Genomic DNA, 20,254 nt, shown 5'->3' with positions numbered 1-20,254 from the left:
CTCTCTACTTGCAAATAAATAAATAAAAATTTAAAAAGTTATGCTATAATTACCATAGAGTACACAAAGATTAAAAAAATGTCACCCACTGTTGATAATCCTTGGTTCCTCCAACCCAGTTCTCATCAGAAGAGGCCTTCAGGTCCATCTATTTCCTTTCCTCTGTGATGTTATCTGCATACACATTTGTCTTCATCTCATGTTTTGTGATAAGGTGCTTCAAGCCCTACCTCACTGCATCACTGATTTGCAATTAAGAACCACTGCTTCTGCCTGGAGAGATGGCTTAGTGGTTAAGGTGCTTGCCTGCAAAGCCTAACTACTCTGGTTCAATTCCCTAGTACTCATGTAAAGCCAGATACACAGAGTGGTGTGTGCATCTGGAGTTTGTTCGAAGCAGCCAGAGGTCCTGGTGTGCCCATTAATTCATTCCATCTTCTTTACTTCACTCCTTCCTTGTAAATAAATAACTAAAAATAGTTTTTAAAAATAACCACTCAAGCAGGGCATGGTGGTGCACACCCTTAATCCCAGAATTTGGGAGGCAAAGGTAAGAGGATTTCCATGAGTTTGAGGCTACCCTGAGACTACAGAGTGAATTCCAGGTCTGGCTGGGCCAGAGTGAGACCCTAACTCAAAAAAAAAAAAAAAAAAAGCCAATGTTTCTCAAATTATTCCATAAAATAGAAAATGAAAGAATACTTCTTAACTCCTTCTACAAAGCCAGCACTAGACTAAAAGCAAAAACAGACACACACACACGCACTACAGAGCAATATCTCTAATGAACATAGGCATCTTGGAGGTGTGGGTTATGAGTTGTGAGAGCAGTCAGTCCCTCACCATGGGAGGGGCAGTGCCTCTGGGTAGCCCCTCCTACCCTGTGGCCCTTACATTCTTTCCACCCCCTCTTCCACAAAATTCCTTGAGCCTTGGTGGGTCTTCTGGGTTTTATTAATATTTTATTTATTTATTTAAGAGTGGGAGAGAGGGCAGGGAGAGAGATAGAGAAAGAATGGGTGCATCATGGCCTCTAGCCACTGCAAATGAACCCCACATGCATGAGCCACCGAATGCATCTGGCTTACGTGGGTACTGGGGAATTAAACCTGGGTCCTTAGGCTTTGAAGAAAAATGCCTTAACCACTAAGCTATCTCTCCAGCCCTAGTATGCTTTAAGTCCATATTGAGCTCTCAATATATGAATCTAGCCGGGTGTGGTGGCGCACGCCTTTAATCCCAGCACTCGGGAGGCAGAGGTAGGAGGATCGCCAAGAGTTCGAGGCCACCCTGAGACTCCATAGTGAATTCCAGGTCAGCCTGAGCTAAAGTGTGACCCTACCTCGAAAAACAAAAAAAAAAAAAAAAAAATATATATATATATATATATATATATATATATATATATATATATGAATCTATATATGAAGAATGAATCTATATAGGACAGATATTTTGTATTTTATTCATTATTCATCTGAGAGAGAGAGAGAGAGAGAGAGAGAGAGAGAGAGAGAGAGAGAAAAGGAGTATTGGCGTGCCAGGGCTTCCTGCCATTGCAAATGAAGTGTAGATGCGTGTGCCACTTTGTGCATCTGGCTTATGTGGACACTGGAGAGCCAAACCCAGATCCTTAGGCTGTGCAGGTGAGAACCTTAACCTCTGAGCCATCTCTCCAGCTGTACAACTGAATTTTTAACAAATGGTTCTGGGAAAACCGTGTGTGTGTGTGTGTGTGTGTGTGTGTGTGTGTGTGTGTGTGTGTTAGAAAGATGACTCTATGGCAGCATTTTTTTTTAATTTTTTTTAAAATTTATTTATTTATTTATTTATTTGAGAGCGACAGACACAGAGAGAAAGACAGATAGAGGGAGAGAGAGAGAATGGGCGCGCCAGGGCTTCCAGCCTCTGCAAACGAACTCCAGACGCGTGCGCCCCCTTGTGCATCTGGCTAACGTGGGACCTGGGGAACCGAGCCTCGAACCGGGGTCCTTAGGCTTCACAGGCAAGCGCTTAACCACTAAGCCATCTCTCCAGCTCAATGGCAGCATTTTTTTAAAATATTAGCTGGGTGTCATGGCGCATGCCTTTAATCCCAGCACTTGGGAGGCAGAGGTAGAGGGATCTTTGTGAGTTCAAGACTCCCCTGAGACTACATAGTAAATTCCAGGTCAGCCTGAGCTAAAGTAAGACCCTACCTCAAAAAAAAAAAAAAGGATGTTATTTATTTATTTATTTATTTATTGTAGTAGCTTGAATAGATGGCCCCAATATAGTCAGTGTTTTATTAGTTTTTAGTTTGGATCTGTAGCCACCTGGCTGGGGGAGGTGTCACTGGGTGATCTTAGGGTCCAGCCCTAAGGTGTGGTGGTGGATTTACAGTTCCAGTCTAAAGATATACAAAGTGCCTGGAGATCCTAAAGTGTGCTTCGTTGTGGTGTGGCTTTTTTTTTTTTTTTTTTCCTTGTGCTCTCTCTCTTCTTGGACCTGTGAAAGCAGGTCAGTTTCTTCTGCCATTATAAAACTTCCCCTGGATCTGTAAGCTTCAATAAATAGTCCCTTCCTCCATAACTGTGCCTGGTTTATAAGTTCATTTTGGGCTGGAGAGATGGCTTGGCGGTTAATGTGCTTGCCTACAAAGCCAAAGGACCCAGGTTTAATTCCCCAGGACCCATGTAAGCCAGATGCACAAGGTGGCACATGCATCTGGAGTCATTTGCAGCAGCTGGAAGCCCTGGTGCACCCATTCTCTCTCTCTCTCAAATATTTTTTTTGTTTTGTTTTGTTTTGATTTTTGGTTTTTCAAGGTAGAGTCTCACTCCAGCCCAGGCTGACCTGGAATTCACTATGGAGTCTCAGGGTGGCCTCGAACTCGTGGCAATCCTACAACGTTTGCCTCCCGAGTGCTGGGATTAAAGGCATGCACCACCACACCTGGCCTTCTCTCTGTCAAATATATTTTTTAAAGTTCATCTCAATGACCTAAGGCAGAGGTAGGAGGATCACCATGATTTCAAGGCTACTCTGAGACTACATAGTGAATTCAAGTTAAGACCTTACCTCAAAAAATTATTAATTAATTAATTTATTTATTAAGGGGGGAGAAAGAGGCAGATAGAGCAAAAGAGACAATGGGCACACCAGGGCCTCTAGCCACTGCAAATAAACTCCAGAAACCATGAAATGACTAAAGGAAAAGGTAGGGATAACACTACTTCAAGATAGAGATGCAGGTCACGAAATATAAAGATCCCCACTTGGTTTGTGTTAGAACCCTGGACTTGGATTTCTAATGTCACACTTAAACTTGTGTGGAATGGCTTTTAGCATAAAAATAAACTATGGAGCCTCTAAAAAAAAAAAAAAGATAGAGATGCAGGGAAGGACTTTCTTTCTTATGAGAGAGGAAGGAGAGCAAGCGAGAGAGAGGGAGAGAGAGACAGAGAGAGAGAGAGAGAGACAGAGAGAGAAAGATAACAGGTGAGCCAGGGCCTCCAACCATTGCAAATGAACTCCAGATGCATGCACCACTTTATGCATCTGGCTTATGTGTGTTCTGGGGAAATCGAACCTGGGTCCTTAGGCTTCACAGGCAAGTACCTTAATCACTAAGCCATCTCTCCAGCCTGGGAAGGACTTTCTGAGTAGGTCCCCAGTAGCCCAGTAAACAAGGCAAACAATCCACATACAAGACCTAGTGAAAGTAAAAAGATTTTTCACAAGGAGGGAAACCATCCACCGACTCAAGAGACAACCTACGGAATGGGAGAAAATCTTCAGTAGGAGATTCCTATATAGAATATAAAAGAGCTGAAAAAAAAATGTAAGCACTAAAAAAATCAAATATCCCAATCAAAAATATGAGCCATGTAACTGTACAAAGAGTTCTAAAAGGAAGAAATGTGCCAAAACTATTTTTTTAGTGTTCAACACCTTTAGAGAGCAGGGAGAAACAAATTAAAACTACTCTGAGCCAGGCGTGGTGGCACACGCCTTTAATTCCAGCACTCGGGAGGCAGAGGTAGGATGATTGCCGTGAGTTCGAGGCCACCCTGAGACTACGCAGTTAAATCCAGGTCAGCCTGAGACAGAGTGAGACCCTACCTCGAAAAACCAAAAAAAAAAAAAAAAAAAAACAACAACAACAACAACAAAAAACTACTTTGAGAATCCCATCTTACTCTGGTCAGTTTGGCTATTATCCAAAAAAAGAGAATTTGTATATTGATCTAGAAATGACATGCTGGTGGCTTGTCTGTGGCCAACCTATGAGTATATGTACTTATGGAATTAGCAAGACAATTGTCTCCCTGTACACTGACATCAACATTTTTCAACACTACATTTATTTATTTATTTATTTATTTATTTATTTATTTATTTATTTATCTATCAGAGAATGAGAGAGAGAAAGAAGAAGGGACGGGAGGGAGAGAACGGGCATGCCAGGACCTCCAGCCACTGCAAACGTACTCCAAATGCATGTACCACCTTGTGCATCTGGCTTACATGGGACCTGGAGAATCGAACCTGAATCCTTAAGGTTTACAGAGAGGGCCTTAACCACTAAGCCATCTCTCCAGCCCTCAACATTACATTTAACTAAAAAATTCTCTCTGTGTGTGTGTGTGTGTGATTTTGTTTATATATTTAATGTACTTATTAATTATTGTAGCACTGTGCATTGAGATGGCTCTTGTCTGTATATACTCCGTGCTCTCTACACATGGGCTGTATTCCAAGCCCCTTACCGCTTTCTTTTAATTGAATTATTCATGAAACTCTGACATCCGTCCACACTGGCTGTGTTTGTCTTCTCTGGATTATTCCTGTTGTATTCCCTGTGCTGCCAGAGGGAGTGGCATCTCTTTTCCGTCTGTCTAGTATTTTTCATCTGTGTCAACACCTTCTCTCCTTCTCGCCTGCCTTGCTCTCCTCTGGAATACGTGCCATCTACTAGTATCTCCATCTTTGTCTGTGTGTGTTCCCTTGCGGCTCTGATTTTCGGAGTTTTTCTCTTCCACTGCCAGTCAATTCCTCCACTCTCTGCACTTTCTTTCTCTGGGTCTTTTCTTTCTCATTCATTCTCTCTCTCACTTTCCCTCTCCCTGAATCTGGTTCTTTTGACTCTACTTATATCTGGCAGGGTCTTCCTGTCTGGTTTTCTCCTCAGTCTTCCCCTGTCATCTGTGATCCCTTTGGATGTGGAATTGAGAAACTGGAATGAGACACCGAGAATGCAAACACAGAGGGACTGATATTCTGCTTCTTCCTGCAGGACCCCGCTATTCTGGAATGAACTATGGTCAACCCCATGGAAGAAGTTAGTTCATCATCTATGGTGGCGACTGCACTGAGGCCTCCGACTCATAAGGAATCAGCATGACACAGCCCAGCTTATCCGTATAACTCAATTCAGCTGTGTGATATACCTGGCTTTCTTCACAGGGAAGAGAAATGGAGGGAAAATGGAAACCCAACTTCTGAGCCATGCAGGTCTCCTAAAAAGGCCAGACGGGAAGAACTCTCTCTCTCCCTCTCCCTCTCTCCCTCCCTCCCTCCCTCCCTCTCTCTCTCTCTCTCTCTCTCTCTCTCTCTCTCTCTCTCTCTCTCTCTGATCCAGGTGTGTCTGTAACGGTATATCTCTCCCTACCCTTTAAGCCTATTTATTTCTTCTGCTCATTCCCGCTGTAGGATGCATTATGTAACCACTGGTTACGTAATGCCTTGCCTGTGCTGATGTCTCTGTTATCATTCTCTCTGTCACTAAAACTCTCACCAATACTGTCTCTCTCCACAAGTGCCCAACACACATCACGCTACTGACCTTTCAGGGCTTCCAACCCTAGGAAGTCTGATCTGTATACCAGAATGTGGGCATCCAGTCTAGACAATGCAACCTGTGTTATTGATTTCCAGGAGTCACAGTGGTCTGACTCTTCCTAGGAGTGGTACTGGAGAAGAAAACAGTGTATGTAGGTTACGGCATGGCCAGTGGTCATCAAGGCTATGGAGATGCTGGCCTGGGAGCCCCCGTCATAAGACACCCCAACAAAATGCAGAGGGTCGTCATCCGTATCCTCTCCGTGCAGAATCAGAGTGAAGGTCTCTGAGTTACGCTGCAGGGTCACCTTCTCTCCTCACTTCGTCAGGGGAGCTGGTGGGAGCAAGCGGGAGGGCTTTCTGTAGACTCCTCGAAGCGAAAGAGGGCAGGAGTTCAGAAGTCACCTGTCATCACCCAGTTCCTGGAGTGACCGAGGCCCCCTGTGCCCACGTCTGTCCTCCCTCTCATTCTCCTCGTGCTTGCTCTGTCTTTTGATCGCTCCTGTCACACACTCCTCTGGTTCTCAGGGTCCTTTCCTACGCCTGTCTCTATTGGTACCTGACTGCATTTCCACCTGCCTTGTGCTGGGCATGTGTCTGTTGTACCCATCTGTCACGGCCTTCTCCGCCACTCTCCGTGAGTGACAGAGGGAGCACGCAACTGCTCTCCTGATCTCATTTGATGATATTCTGAAAAAAAAAAAAAAAAAAACCTCTGACAGGATGTGAGAATTAGGAAGACAAGAGGCAAGGAATGTTCCAGTGTCGCTCTATCCAATCCTGAAAAGGGTCTCCTGCCATGTCCTGCCCTTCACTGAGGTCACAGAGTGGCACTGAGTCTGAGTCCAGAATACTGGGCTCTATCAGCCTGCTAGTGGCTTCAGCATTCCAACCTTCCTGATCTTTGGGAAATGCTTCCCATCTGCTTTTGGGCTTCTTATTGAGTCCTTGGCCTGGGTATCTTATCAGATTCCAAATCTAATAGGAAATAACGGCGTACAGCTGGGGAGATGCCTCAGGGGCTAAAGTCTTCCAGCCTGGGTTCAGTTCCCCAGCCACGCACAAAGAATTGGACTGGCATTCATTTGCAGTGGTAAGAGATTCTGGAATGGCCCTTTCCCCTATGCATGGGCAAATGAGTAAATAAATACATTTTTAAAAAGAAATGCCCAAGTGTGTGTTGCTTAAATTGGATACAGGTGTACCGTCCTTTGGCTCTGGAAGTCATAACCCCATAAACTCCACAGGCATAAACGGGTGTCTTCAGGGCTGTGTTTTTTCACAGGGTTCTACGGGAGAATCCAGTCCTGTTCCTCTTTCAGTTTCTAGAGACCTTTCTTGTTCCTGTTCTCATGACCTCCCCTCCTTCACCTGCATATCCAGCTGTATTTAATCTACCCCGCACTGCCTTGCTCTGAGCCTCACTCTCCTCCACCTCCACATCTTATGTAGTTAGGCTCTTTTGCTTACAAGAAGGCCAAATGCATAATCCAAGATCTGAATGTCAATGGTAAGCAACCAATTTCCATATTTTACCCTGCTTCTCCTCACATATGTATATATCAATTTAGTGTCTGTGGCTATAACATAATACTCATCCTACGTAGTTGGTGAAGGAAAAAAAAAAACGTTGAATTTAGCTCATAATTTAAAATGTGAAATTCCAAGATGATGTGACGCCATCTGTTCAACCTCAGATAAAGTGGGCTTTGCTGTGTCACTGAATGTTAGAGGAGCAGAAAGGAAAACAGTGAGGTATAAATGGGACCAAGACCTTTGTGTGGCCTTGCTTTAAATCTATGGACACTGATGAGAACTCGCCATGCTACCAGGAGAACCTCCTAAAGAAGTTCTCAGGGCAGTGTGCCTATGGCCAGATCAGCTGAAGATTTCCTTAGTGGTACATGCCTGTGAAGCCTAAGTACCCAGGTTTGATTCTCCAGGTCCCATGTAAGCCAGATGCACATGGTGGCTCATGCATCTGGAGTTCATTTGCAGTGACTAGAGGTCCTGGCATGCCCATTCTCACCTTCTCTATTTCTCTCTGTCCCTCTCTCTGTGTATAATAAATAAATAAATAATCTTTAAAACATTTCCTTAGGCTGGAGAGATGGCTTAGTGACTAAGGCATTTGCCTGCAAAGCCAAAGAATTTCAGTTCATTTTTCCAGGACTCACATAAGGCAGATGCACAAGGGGGCACATGCATCTGGAATTCGTTAGCAGTGGCTGGAGCTCCTGGCATGCACATCCTCTCTCTCTCTCTCACTTAAATGAATAGACAACTGGTTCTTTAAAAAAATAAATTTCCGGGCTGGAGAGATGGCTTAGCGGTTAAGCGCTTGCCTATGAAGCCTAAGGACCCCGGTTCGAGGCTCGGTTCCCCAGGTCCTACGTTAGCCAGATGCACAAGGGGGCGCACACGTCTGGAGTTTGTTTGCAGAGGCTGGAAGCCCTGGCGCGCCCATTCTCTCTCTCTCCCTCTATCTGTCTTTCTCTCTGTGTCTGTCGCTCTCAAATAAATAAATAAAAAATGAACAAAAAATATTTTAGTAAAAATAAATAAATAAATTTCCTTCACACCAACATCTTCAAGCTAAGGACCAAGTTTCAGCACATAAAACTTTAGGACACAAGCCACATCGAAATTTTTGCATCATATGACACAAACATTCACACTTTCAAGGCTTAGAATGTGGGTGCCATTTGCTGATAACACAGGACCCTGTTGTATTAATAGGACCCTTGCTGACATTCTCACTAGAAAGTTCTGCATGAGAGATGCTGGACAATGCATGAAAGTTGACCTTCAGGACAGGAACTTTCTCATCTGTGACCACTATCGCCAGGGTGCCATTTGGTGCTGATGATTCTCATAGAAGGATTTAGAGTAAAAACTCCAGTATCTGTAGGTTTTCACATGTGTTATGATCATAGGGCCCATCACAGAGTTATACTGGAAATTGGTATGATGGATTTTTAGTTCTTGAGGTAAGCCCAATAGACTGGCCTTTTAAACATACGTACGTGAGAGTGAGAGAGAGAGAATTTGCACACCAGGGCCTCAGGCACTGTAATCAAACTCGTGCACCACCTTGTGTGCATGTGCGATTTTGCACACTTGTGTCACCTTGTGCATCTGGCTTATGTAGGACCTGGAGAGTCGAATATGGGTCCTTAGGCTTTGCAGACAAACACCTTAAATGCTAAGCCATCTCTCCAGCCCATGATGGATTTTTAAAATATTTTATTTATTTATTTGTTGGAGAGGGAGAGAAGGACAGAGAGTGAGAGAGAGAATGGGCACACCAGGGCCTCCAGCCACCACAAATGAACTTCACACATATGCACTCCTTGTGCATCTCGCTTACATGGGTACTAGAGAATCAAACCTAAGCCCTCAGGTATCACAGGCAGGTTCCTGGGTGTTTCCAGGAAGCCATCTTCCTCGTTCAGCCACATGGAGTTAAGCCATCTCTCCAGCCTTGATTTTTTTTTTTTATTTGTTTATTTGAGAGCGACAGAGAGAGAGAGAGATTGGCAGATAGAAAGGGAGAGAGAATGGGTGCACCAGGGCCTCCAGCCACTGTGAACGAACTCCAGACGCGTGCACCCCTTGTGCATCTGGCTAACGTGGGTCCTGGGGAATTGAGCCTCGAACCAGGGTCCTTAGGCTTTACATGCAAGCTCTTAGCCACTAAGCCATCTCTCCAGCCCAAGTCTTGATTTTTTTTTTTTTTTTCCGAAGTAGAGTCTCGCTCTATCCCAGGCTGACTTGAAATTCACTGTGTAGTCTCAGGATGGCTTCAAACTCACAGCAATCCTTCTACCTCTGCCTCCCCAGTGCTGGGATTAAAGGTGTGCACCACCACTTCCTGGTATGATGGATTTGAATACAAGCTCTATCTTCCTTGAACACACTGAGCATCTCAGACCTGAAATTGGACTGACAGTAGACTCACACACTCTCTGATGGGACCATGGGACTCAGCCAGGCAGAAAAGGAGGACCCGTGAGAATCTCCTGTGGGAAGACAGAGGCCCAGCCTTTAAGAGGAGTGTGCAGGCAACCTCTTCCCTCCCTGTTCCTCCATCAACTTTCTTTCTTTTTTTTTTAAATATTTTATTTATTAAATATTTTTTTAAATATTTTATTTATTTATTTGAGAGTGACAGAGACAGAGAGAAAGCTAGATAGAGGGAGAGAGAGAGAGAATGGGAGCGCCAGGGCTTCCAGCCTCTGCAAACAAACTCCAGACGCGTGCGCCCCCTTGTGCATCTGGCTAACGTGGGACCTGGGGACCGAGCCTCGAACCGGGGTCCTTAGGCTTCACAGGCGAGCGCTTAACCGCTAAGCCATCTCTCCAGCCCCTCCATCAACTTTCTATGGTCCTACAGCTCCTTCTGACCAACAGTGCTTGTGTGTGCTATGACCCATCACAAAGGTATGTCTTCTTGCCACAAGAGATTGGTCTGAGAAACTTGAGCAAGTCTTACATAAGGGACTCCACACATGATGATAACAGAACAGTGTGTGTATAACATATAACAGAGGCCAAAATCCATGTGCATGAAATGGCATCAGTTAGCACGAGAAGAGCATTAACATCTGAGCCTGCATCAGGTGCAGTTATGGGGTATGGTACAAGATCCCCCCACCTCTTTTTGGTACAGCAAGACCAGGCACATTCTGCGTTCTCCTCCTTATGTACTGGGGAGTTTGCATCCCCATCTGATCCTTAGGGGCTACTGTTCTAAGATCTGCTTCCTCCTTTACTACACAGGCACACCTGCTTCCTGGAAACAGCCTGATTTCTTGTGTTCTCTTTCAAGAAGAGAGACAAAAACAGAGTAACGGGGAGGGTGTGGGAGAGAACCAGGGCCAGGGCTCTGAGGCTTCTCCTTTCTGGTTTATAAGAAATTCCCTCACAAAATTTCCCATAGTGACCCTCCAGCCCAAATCCTGAGCTGTTTCTTCTGTCCTGTTATGTTGTGTCCTTCTGTTTAGGATGGATGGTGACCCTAGGTTTGGAGACAGACTCACTCACTTGTGCCAAGGGTCTCTGGACCAAGAAGCATCCTAGGAAGGAAAACAGAGACTTATGATGGACAATCCACCTCGTTATAAAGCCCTGCCTCTCTCCCTCTGCCCCTGTCTGGCGCATGGGGTTCAGCAGCCTGACCCTGGTCAGTGACGGTCAACCCAGGCACCATGCCCGCCTGCTTCACAGACCCAGGCTCTTTGTGGTGGACAGAGCCAGCCTCCCATGGCGGTATTGCCACCCTGGTGTTCTGTCCCCTCACCCCGGCAGGACTCACCAGCCCACAGCAGGCTGAGGAGCTGTGGGCAACATGGTGCTGTTTCCTCTGGCCAGAGACAGAGCCCAGCCAAAGCACACAGGGTCCGGTGAGGGGCCCAGCTCACCAGGTTTCCCAGTTAACCACAGCACAAAGACGTGATGCCCATGGCTTCCTCTTCTCTCCACGTGGCTGAAAGAGGAAGATGGCTTCCAGGAAACATCCAGCTGCAGCTCTTCTCTTCAGTGCCTACTAAGGCTTTAGCTAGAGCACACCTGGGCCCCTGTCCAGAATGACAAAGTGGCATAATTGCATTTAAAATATCTGTCCAGAGCAGTGGACACTGCAAGCCTTATATTTGGCCAGCCAGGCCAAATGAGCCAACAGGTGCAATAGTGACACGTCTGTCAGGGTGGAAACCAACTGCCCTCCAATTGGACTGGAGGCCCGCTCCATGGGGGGAATACATCCCATATACTATCCTTATCAAACTGCCCAGTAAACACTTCTCTTAATGTTCATACCCTTATATTAATGCTACTCTCACTTTGGGTAGAGAATCTTCTCTTTCCAGATGGCTGTGACCTTGGGACGACTCAGAAGTTACCATGGTGATGGAAAGAATGACTGCAGTGCTCAGTACTGCAATATCTCTATCACACCTTCCAAGGCTCAGGGTCCAATGTGGAAGAGGTGGCAGGAAGAATGTAAGAGCCAAAGGAAGCATAGGACTCCTTACAATGTGCTCCTTTCAGACACAAAATGGCCTGGATATCCATGACCTCACAGTGCCTGACACTACCTGCACAAGACCATCATAAGAGGAGGAAAAGATCACGACATCAAAATAAAAGAGAGACTGATTGAGATGAGGAGGGGATATGATGGAGAATGGAGCTTCAAAGGGGAAAGTGGCGGGGAGGGAGGGTATTACCATGGGACATTTTTTATAATCATGGAAGTTATTAATAAAAATTTGGAAAAAAAAATAAAATGTCTATCCGGGGCTGGAGAGTTGGCTTAGCAGTTAAGGCACCTGCCTATGAAGCCTAAGAACCCAAGTTCAACTCCCCAGATCCCACGTAAGCCAGACATACACAAGGTCTCATGTGCACACAAGGTGGTGCACACGTCCGGAGTTCAATTGCAGTAGCTGGAGGCCCTGGCATGCTAATTCTCTCACTATCTCTCTCATAAATAAATGTCTCTCCATTTAGTTGATTTTACCTGAGATTCATATGTAGTATGTAACACACCAAATGAATGGTGTTATTATAACAATAATCATGCTGTATAAATCAAAGTGATTTCATGCTGGCATTTCTCTTTTTTTAAGATTCTTTTTTCATTTTTACTTATTTGAGAGTGACAGAGAGAGAGAATATGAATGAAGGGGTGTTCAGGGCCTCTTGTCACTGCAGACGCACTTCAGACACATGCACCACTTTATGCATCTGGCTTTACATAGGTCCTAGGGAATCAACCCCAGGCCAACTCAAGCCTGAGGGCTTTGCCAGCAAGCACCTTTAACTGCTGTGTAATTTCCCCAACCCCCTACTGGCATGTTTTTTTTTTTTTTCAAGGTAGGGTCTCACTCTGGCCCAGGCTGACCTGGAATTAACTCTGTAGTCTCTGGGTGGCCTCAAACTCATGGTGATCCTCCTACCTCTGCCTCCCGAGTGCTGGGATTAAAGGCGTGCGCTACAACGCCCGGCTCCTTACTGGCGTTTTGAACATTGGTTCAGATTATAAATATTCATTCCCCACCCTACTGATTATGTAATTATTCAGAAACATAAAATTACACTTTTGAAACAAAAATGCATAATAGCATCATTTGAAATTGCTGTCTTAAATTTATATATTTGTTATTTTAGTCAGCATATAAAACAATGTTTTAAAAATACATTTTAATTAATTAATTTATTTGCAAGCAGAGAGAGAGAGACAGAGAAGAGAGACAGACAGCAAGAAAGGGTGTGCTTGGCCTCTAGCCACTGCGAACGGACTCCAGGTGCATGCACTACTTTGTCCATCTGGCTTTATGTGGATACTGGGGAACTGAACTCTGGTCCTTAGGCTCCGAAGGCAAGCGCCTTAACCACTGAGCCATCTTTCCAGCCCCCAAACAATGGGTTTTCGCGTGACATTTTCCTATGTGTCTGTCCCTGTACATTATTCATACTCCCTCCTGTGGCCTCCCTGGGCTTTCCCATTGCTGTCGTTCTCTTTCCCACAAGCATAATCCTGCCTTCATGTCTTAGAAAATACACATTTTAGGGCTGGGTAGATGGATGGTTTAGCAGTTAAGATGCTTTCTTGTGAAGCCTAAAGACCCAGGTTCGACTTCCCAAAACCCACATAAGCCAGACATACAATGTATGCACACAAGGCCATGTCTGTACAAAGGTGACACACACGTTTGGAGCTTGATTGCAGTGGCTAGAGGCCCTGGCACACCAATTATCTCTCTCTCTCTCCCTCTCTCTCATTAAAAAATGCACACTTTATTAAATCTAGACTTCACCCTTTAAAATTTTTTTGTTTATTTTTATTTATTCACTTGAGAGCGAGCGACAGACATAGAAAGAAAGAGGCAGATATATAGAGAGAATGGCCGCTCCAGGGCCTCCAGCCACTGCAAATGAGCTTCGACGCGTGCGCCCCCTTGTGTGTCTGGCTAATGTGGGTCCTGGGGAATCGAGCCTCGAACCAGGGTCCTTAGGCTTCACAGGCAAGCACTTAACCACTAAGGCATCTCTCCAGCCCAGATTTCACTTTAAAAAAAATATTTTTTATTTCTTTATTTGCAAGCAGAGAAAAATAGAGAAAGGAGAGAGACAGACAGAAAGAGGGCACAGCAGGGCCTCCAGCCACTGCAAACGAACTCCAGATACACGTGCCACTCTGTGCATCTGGTTTTTACATTGGTACTGGGGATTGGAACCCGGGGTTGTTAGGCTTTGCAGACAAGCACCTTAACAGCTGAGCCATTTATTCAGCTTTAGGTTCCACTTTTGAGAGAAAACATGAGATTTCTCTTCATTTTCTTTTTTTATTCTTTTTTAATTTTTATTAGCATTTTCCATGATTATAAAAAAAATCCCATGTTAATTCCCTCCCCCCCCACTTTCTCCTTTGAAATTCCGTTCTCCATCATATTACCTCCCCATCACAATCATTGTACTTACATATTCTCTTCATTTTCTTTATCCCCCACATTACCATCCCTCGTTTCCCAGGCATCATCCTGTTAGTCCACTTCCTCACACCAAACAGAACCCTTTTACCTTTCAGATTCTATGCAAACACACACATACACATTAGGGGCTGCACATGACAGACAGCATGAGATATTTGCCAGTCTTGCTTATTTCCCTTAACATGACGACGTTCGGTTCCATCCATCTTCCTTCAGGTGACGTAGTTTTGTTCTTCTTTATGGATAAAGAAAAGTCCACTGTGTGCACAAACCACATTTCTTTATCCATTCTTCTACTTATGAGTATCTAAGGCAGTTCTGTATATTGACCATAATGCTGAAAAAGTAATGCTTAAATAATGCTGAAATCAGTATAGATGTGAAGGTGTCTCTGTGGTTTTCTGACCAAGCATCTTCAGTTATATTTTCAGAAGTGATTGGGTGGAGCCCTATACCAGTTCTAGTTCTAGCTTGCAGGGTTCCAGCAGCATCATACTCCTCTCCTGATGGCTGTACTAGTTCACAGTCCCATCACCTGTAGGCAAAGGTGTTTTGTTTTTTTTTTTTCCTCCTCACACATTTTGCCAGTGATCATTATCATTTATTTTCTTGAGTACAGCCATTCTGACTTGAGTGACAAGGAGGCTCAATGTACTTTTGATTTGCAGTTGCCTGGTATCTAAGCATGCTAAACATTTTCAATATGTTTATTGGCTTTTGTATTTATTCTTTTGGGAAGCTTGTCAAAATCATTCAAGCTTTATATTTATATTGAACTTCCTCAAAATCCATTTTGAAAACTGATCCACATTTCTCATTGTAGATTTTGTTTCTGCATTTTCTTCTCTATGTAATGTTCAAATGTGACTATAGATGGCCAGGTTATATTCTCTGTTTGCTTAGATGTATTTTTGTACTTTATGGTATTTGGAAATATGAGGACACTCCTGTTCACTTGTGACTGCATCGTGTGGCACATATATATTTCCCACTTGGGTATGTGCTTGAGAACCAAAGCTGTGGGTCTCTCTCCTATGTAAGCTCATGGCTGCATGGTGGGTCCTTCTCTGGCTGTGCCAAGCCTCAAACAGCAAAATCCCAAGAGCCACAAGGACTAAGCCAGCTACAGCCATCCGGATGAGATTCTCCAGTGTGTGGTCCTGAGGCTGCAACTCTGAAAATTGGACAAAAAAGTCACAGAAGTCAGGGACAACCACAAATCACCCGAGCATCCCTGCACCCCCATCTAACACACTGGCTTCCCATGGGCAGGACTGGACCTTCACATCTAGTGCCCATAACAGCGTTCTCCTTGCTCAGGTGTCTTTGTGTGTGACTTATTCTGTGATGGAATGATGGCCTCAGCTGTGTGTGATAAATAAAGAAGCAGAAAAGGGGGTGTGAAGCTTTTTCTGAGACCCCAACTTTCCCCTGAAATGCACATTCCTATGTCGTAGTCTCAGGCCCTAACTTCATGCAGACCCCAGCGGACGTTTTCCCTCTGACCTCGTTCGTAATCCAGCCTCGCTGTGCTCTGTGAGCTCAGCCTCGTGTCTCAGTCACCTTGCAAGGAAAAGGTAATCTGGGTTCCTGGGGAGCTCAGGATGAGTGACAAATGATCCCCAGTTCAGAACTAACGGAAGCCTCTCTGCTCTCTCTTCAGCCTGGGCACAGGCTGTGCAATAATTAATTCCTCCAGGATGACTTTCCTCTGGCTCAGCAGCCCAGGATACCAGAGGGATCGGGTGTCTGGGACTGGTCCTTAGGGGCTCCACAATGAAAACATTCTGGAGACACCTTCCTTGCATCCCCCAGCCCCAGCTATTCCCCTTAAGCATCATCATTCTTAGGACCTCTCATTAACTAAGTCCCACAGAGTTGGAATCCCTTGCAGTGAAGCACACACAGAGAGCTGCATGTACATTCTGAACAGGGATAATGTGAGTGGTTAAAAACAAACCCTGTCTTGGGCTGCAGGGATGGCTTAAAGGTGAAGGCACTTGACTGAAAAGCGAAAGGACCCAGGTTCAATTCCCCAGGACACAAGTAAGCAAAATGCACCTGGAATTCATTTTCAGTGGCTACAGGCCCTGGCACACCCATTCTATCTGTGTGTGTGTGTGTGTGTGTGTGTGTGTGTGTGTGTGTGGTGTGTATCTGTCTGTCTGCCTCCCTCTCCAAATACATAAATAAAAATATTTTTTTAAAAAACGTGCTTTGGGGCTGGAGGGATAGTTTAGTGGTTAAGGCATTTGCCTGCAAAGCCAAAGGACCCAGGTTCAATTCCCCAGGACACATGTAAGCCAGATGCACAAGGTGGCACATGTGTCTGGAGTTCGTTTGCAGTGGCTGGAGTCCCTGGCACACCTATTCTCTCTGTCTGCCTCTCTCTCTCTCTCTCAAATAAATAAATAAATAACTTAAAAAAAATAAAAAACCTGCCTTGGGCTGGAGAGAGGATGGGTGTGCCAGGACCTACCAGCCACTACAAATGAAGTCCAGATGCATGTGTTAACTTGTGCATCTGGTTTCCATGGGTTATGGGAAATCGAATCTGGGTCCTTAGGCTTTGCAGGCAAATGCCTTAACTGCTAAGCCATCGCTTCAGCCTCCAAAATAAAATATTTTTTTACTTTATTTTTACTTATTTATCTGAGAGAGGGAGAGAAAGAGGCAGAGAGAGGGAGAGAGAGAGAACGGGCGTACCAAGGCCTCCTGCCACTGCAAACAAACTCCAGACGCGTGCGCCCCCTTGTGCATCTGGCTTACATGGGTCCTGGGGAATCAAACCAATATCCTTTGGCTTTGCAGGCAAACGCCTTAACCACCAAGCCATCTCTCCAGCCCAAAATACTTTTCAAAACTTGTCTTTATGCTGCAAAACTGTAAATCTTTGTGAAATGACAGACAGTAGGTAAAATGCATCTGGTGAGCCATATTAGACACATAGATTAATATTTATAGACGTAGACACTTGCTGGTAGGTATTATATAATTATAAACATAAGTGCATATTTTCAAGTATTTATTTATTTCAGAGAGAGAAATGGGTATGCCAGGGCCTCCAGCCACTGCAGACGAACTCAACGTCTGCACCCCATGTGCATCTGGCTTACATGGGAACTGGGGAAACTAAACCTGGGTCCTTAGGCTTCACAGCTCTCTTCCTGAAATTTAAAAAAATAGCATCTGCCGGGCGTGGTGGCGCATGCTTTTAATCCCAGCACTCGGGAGGCAGAGGTAGGAGGATCGCCATGAGTTCGAGGCCACTCTGAGACTACAGAGTGAATTCCAGGTCAGCCTGAGCCTGGGCTAGAGTGAGACCCTACCTCGAAAAACCAAAAAAGAGAGAGAGAGAGAGAGAGAGAGAGTGTGTGCCTGCTGGGTCTCCAGAAGTGGTCTGAGTCAAGTCCTACCCTGGTCTCAGACATCAGGACCCCCAAGGTGAGTAAGGGGGCTGCAAATCCCAGGGCTTATCAGAAATAAGCAAAAGAGCCACTGAAGGAGTGTCCCTGTGTCCTGTAGCATCTCACCAGGGAGGGAACAACAGGGAGCTATCCTACAGAGAGCATCGGTCGAGGGGCTGTCCAGCTTATTCTGAGATGAGTGCCCAGTGGGCCCATGTCTGAGGCCCTAAGTTTCTCTGTGTTTTCCCTGACTCATCACTTTCCAGTGTTCTCCTGTCTCCCTCCCTGAGAGCTTAACAGCTGATTTCAGCCATCCCTTCCTGGGCTCTTGCAGACAGGCCTGTTTTGGAGTCTGAGCCCTTGGCTGAACCTCTGATACTTATATGACCATAGACACACTGGGGTCCAATGACTTGGAGGGGAGGTTTTGCTCACTGGAGCTACTTTACACACAGCATGAAGGGGGAAGCTGGTCTGAGAGCCCAGCCTGGGGCCCTGAGGACGAAGAGTCACATCCCCGGTCCTTGCACGGAGCTGATGACAGAGCGGCTCTGTGAGGTCACGTTCTTCCCGGGGATTAGGACACAGCCTTGCCAGGTCAAGAAGAAGAGCTTTCTGCTCACCCATAGAGGAAGGATGGACTCGGGGAAAAGGGGCTGGTTTAAGACAACCATGTGCCCCTCCTGTCCTGCTCTACAGAACTCGTTGCCTATCACGTTGTTAGCCTAGGTCAGGAGTCCCGGGTCCTCTTGGCCACACCTCACAATGGTTCTTCTGGAAGGGTGGCTCATGGCAACATACTGAGGACTCAAAAATGACTGAGTTGGGCTGGAGAGATGGCTTAGCTGTTAAGGCACTTGCCTGTGAAATCTAAGGTTCTGGGTTCAATTCCCCGGGATCCACATAAGCCAGATGCACAAGGTGGCACATGTGATTGGAATTCATTTGCAGTGGCTGGAGGTCCCTGGATTCCATCTATCTATCTATCTATCTATCTATCTATCTATCTATCTATCTATCATCTATCTATCTATCTACCATCTATCTATCTATCTATCTATCTATCTATCTATCTATCTATCTATCTATCTCAAATAAATAAATGAATAAATAAATATACTTTTAAAAAACTGACTAACAGGGTATGGTGGCACACTCCTTTAAACCCAACACTTGAAAATGACTAACAGGGTATGGTGGCACACTCCTTTAAACCCAACACTTGGCAGGCAGAGGTAGGAGGATCGCTGTGCGTTCAAAGCCAGCCTGTGACTACATAGTGAATTCCAAGCCCAGGTCAGTCTGGGCTAGAGTGAGACCTCAAAAAAAAAAAAAAAAAAAAGACTGCATTGCTGATGGAGCATCCTCACCTGACACCAGGAGCTTCAGGGGGTCACTGGATTCTGACCAGACATGGGAATTGTTCTGGTAACTGCCGTAGCATCTGAATGTCCACCTCTGGGTAGAGTTCAGGGTGCTCACAAGGAACAGTGCCTGAATCTGCCCAGAGTGCACATGCCATGCACTCAGGGTCCTGGACTGCGGGTGTTCTCCTTCCTTAGTCAGAAGGATCCTGCTAAATGCCAGCTGGGAACCACACTGAATGGTCACGTTCCTGCCTGAGGCCACCACAGAGCTGGGCAAGACTGAGAGGGTGGGCTTCCTGTAGACTCCTAGGAGAGAAGGAGGCAGCAGCTTGTTAAATAGACTCACACCTCCCATGCTGTCTGCGAGGTCTGGGCGGTGTGAGAGGGACACCCCTGAAAGCACAGCCCTTCCTGGGGACAGGTCCTAAGGGCTGAGACCCCTGAGTGTCCTCTCACCTGTCACCACCAGCTCCAGGGGGTCACTGCACTCTGACAGCCCAGCAGGACTGCGATAGTAACAGCAGTATCGCCCTGCATGGCGCTCTGTCATGGACAGGATTGAGAAGTTGGCCTTGTTCCCAGGCTCCAGTGGGGTCTGTCTGTCCCAGTGTGGTGGGCTTCCTTTTTTATCCAGATAATACTCCAGAGCTCCAAAGGTCCCTTGACACCAGATGGTCACAGGTGTCCCCCAGGTGACAATAGAACCTGGCTCAGCCCAAATGGTAGGTGTGGAGATCTCTGCCAGAAAATCAGAAACATTCTTGCCTCAGATCCCAGCCCTTGGCCCCAGGACCCTCCAGGCATCCCCACCATCAGCTGTTCTCCATACCCACTACCCAGATGTACAACCTTGGCCAGTAAGGTGGAGGCACCTGGGAAGGGTGGACACAAACTCACCTGCCTTCGCCATGTTCCTGGAGTCCAGACTCAGCCCTGGAAGAGAGGTCCCTATGAAAGATTTGCCCCTGGAGCCCGAGCAGGTCCTCTCCCCCCACCACCTCCAGAAGCTCTGGTGTCTCCTCATAGGCCAGTGCCTGGCTGTGGGGTGAGGTCTGTCCCAGACTCCATATCTCCTTCCCATCTTCGCATCTCACCGAGGCCGAGCAGGAGAGTGAGGGTGGAGGTCATTGTGTTGCCTCACTGGCTGCTGGTCTGCAAA

General features: G+C 45.9%; 1 protein-coding gene across 1 annotated transcript; it reads right to left on the bottom strand.

The window, feature by feature from the left end:
- Positions 1–15,203: 15,203 nt before the first annotated feature.
- Positions 15,204–20,019, bottom strand: LOC123454704 (leukocyte immunoglobulin-like receptor subfamily A member 5). The gene is made up of 4 exons (XM_045133585.1): positions 19,993–20,019; positions 19,552–19,833; positions 19,099–19,401; positions 15,204–15,495 (listed from the first exon to the last, which is right to left on the bottom strand). Exons 1-4 carry the CDS (start codon positions 20,003–20,005, stop codon positions 15,221–15,223), a joined length of 873 nt encoding a protein of 290 aa, XP_044989520.1. The 5' UTR covers positions 20,006–20,019; the 3' UTR covers positions 15,204–15,220.
- Between the last annotated feature and the right edge of the window lie 235 nt (positions 20,020–20,254).

Source organism: Jaculus jaculus, chromosome 14 (assembly GCF_020740685.1).
Source record: "Jaculus jaculus isolate mJacJac1 chromosome 14, mJacJac1.mat.Y.cur, whole genome shotgun sequence".
Lineage (NCBI taxonomy): Eukaryota > Metazoa > Chordata > Mammalia > Rodentia > Dipodidae > Jaculus > Jaculus jaculus.
This window is presented reverse-complemented; position numbering and strand designations above follow the sequence as displayed.

What these genes read in the sequence shown, in the direction of transcription:
- LOC123454704 (XM_045133585.1), bottom strand. An exon ending in CCTGGAGCTGGTGGTGACAG is followed by an intron (nt 19,402 to 19,551) that starts GTGAGAGGACAC and finishes CTTCTCTCCTAG; the next exon opens with GAGTCTACAGGAAGCCCACC. An exon ending in CCTGAAGCTCCTGGTGTCAG is followed by an intron (nt 15,496 to 19,098) that starts GTGAGGATGCTC and finishes TCCAATTTTCAG; the next exon opens with AGTTGCAGCCTCAGGACCAC.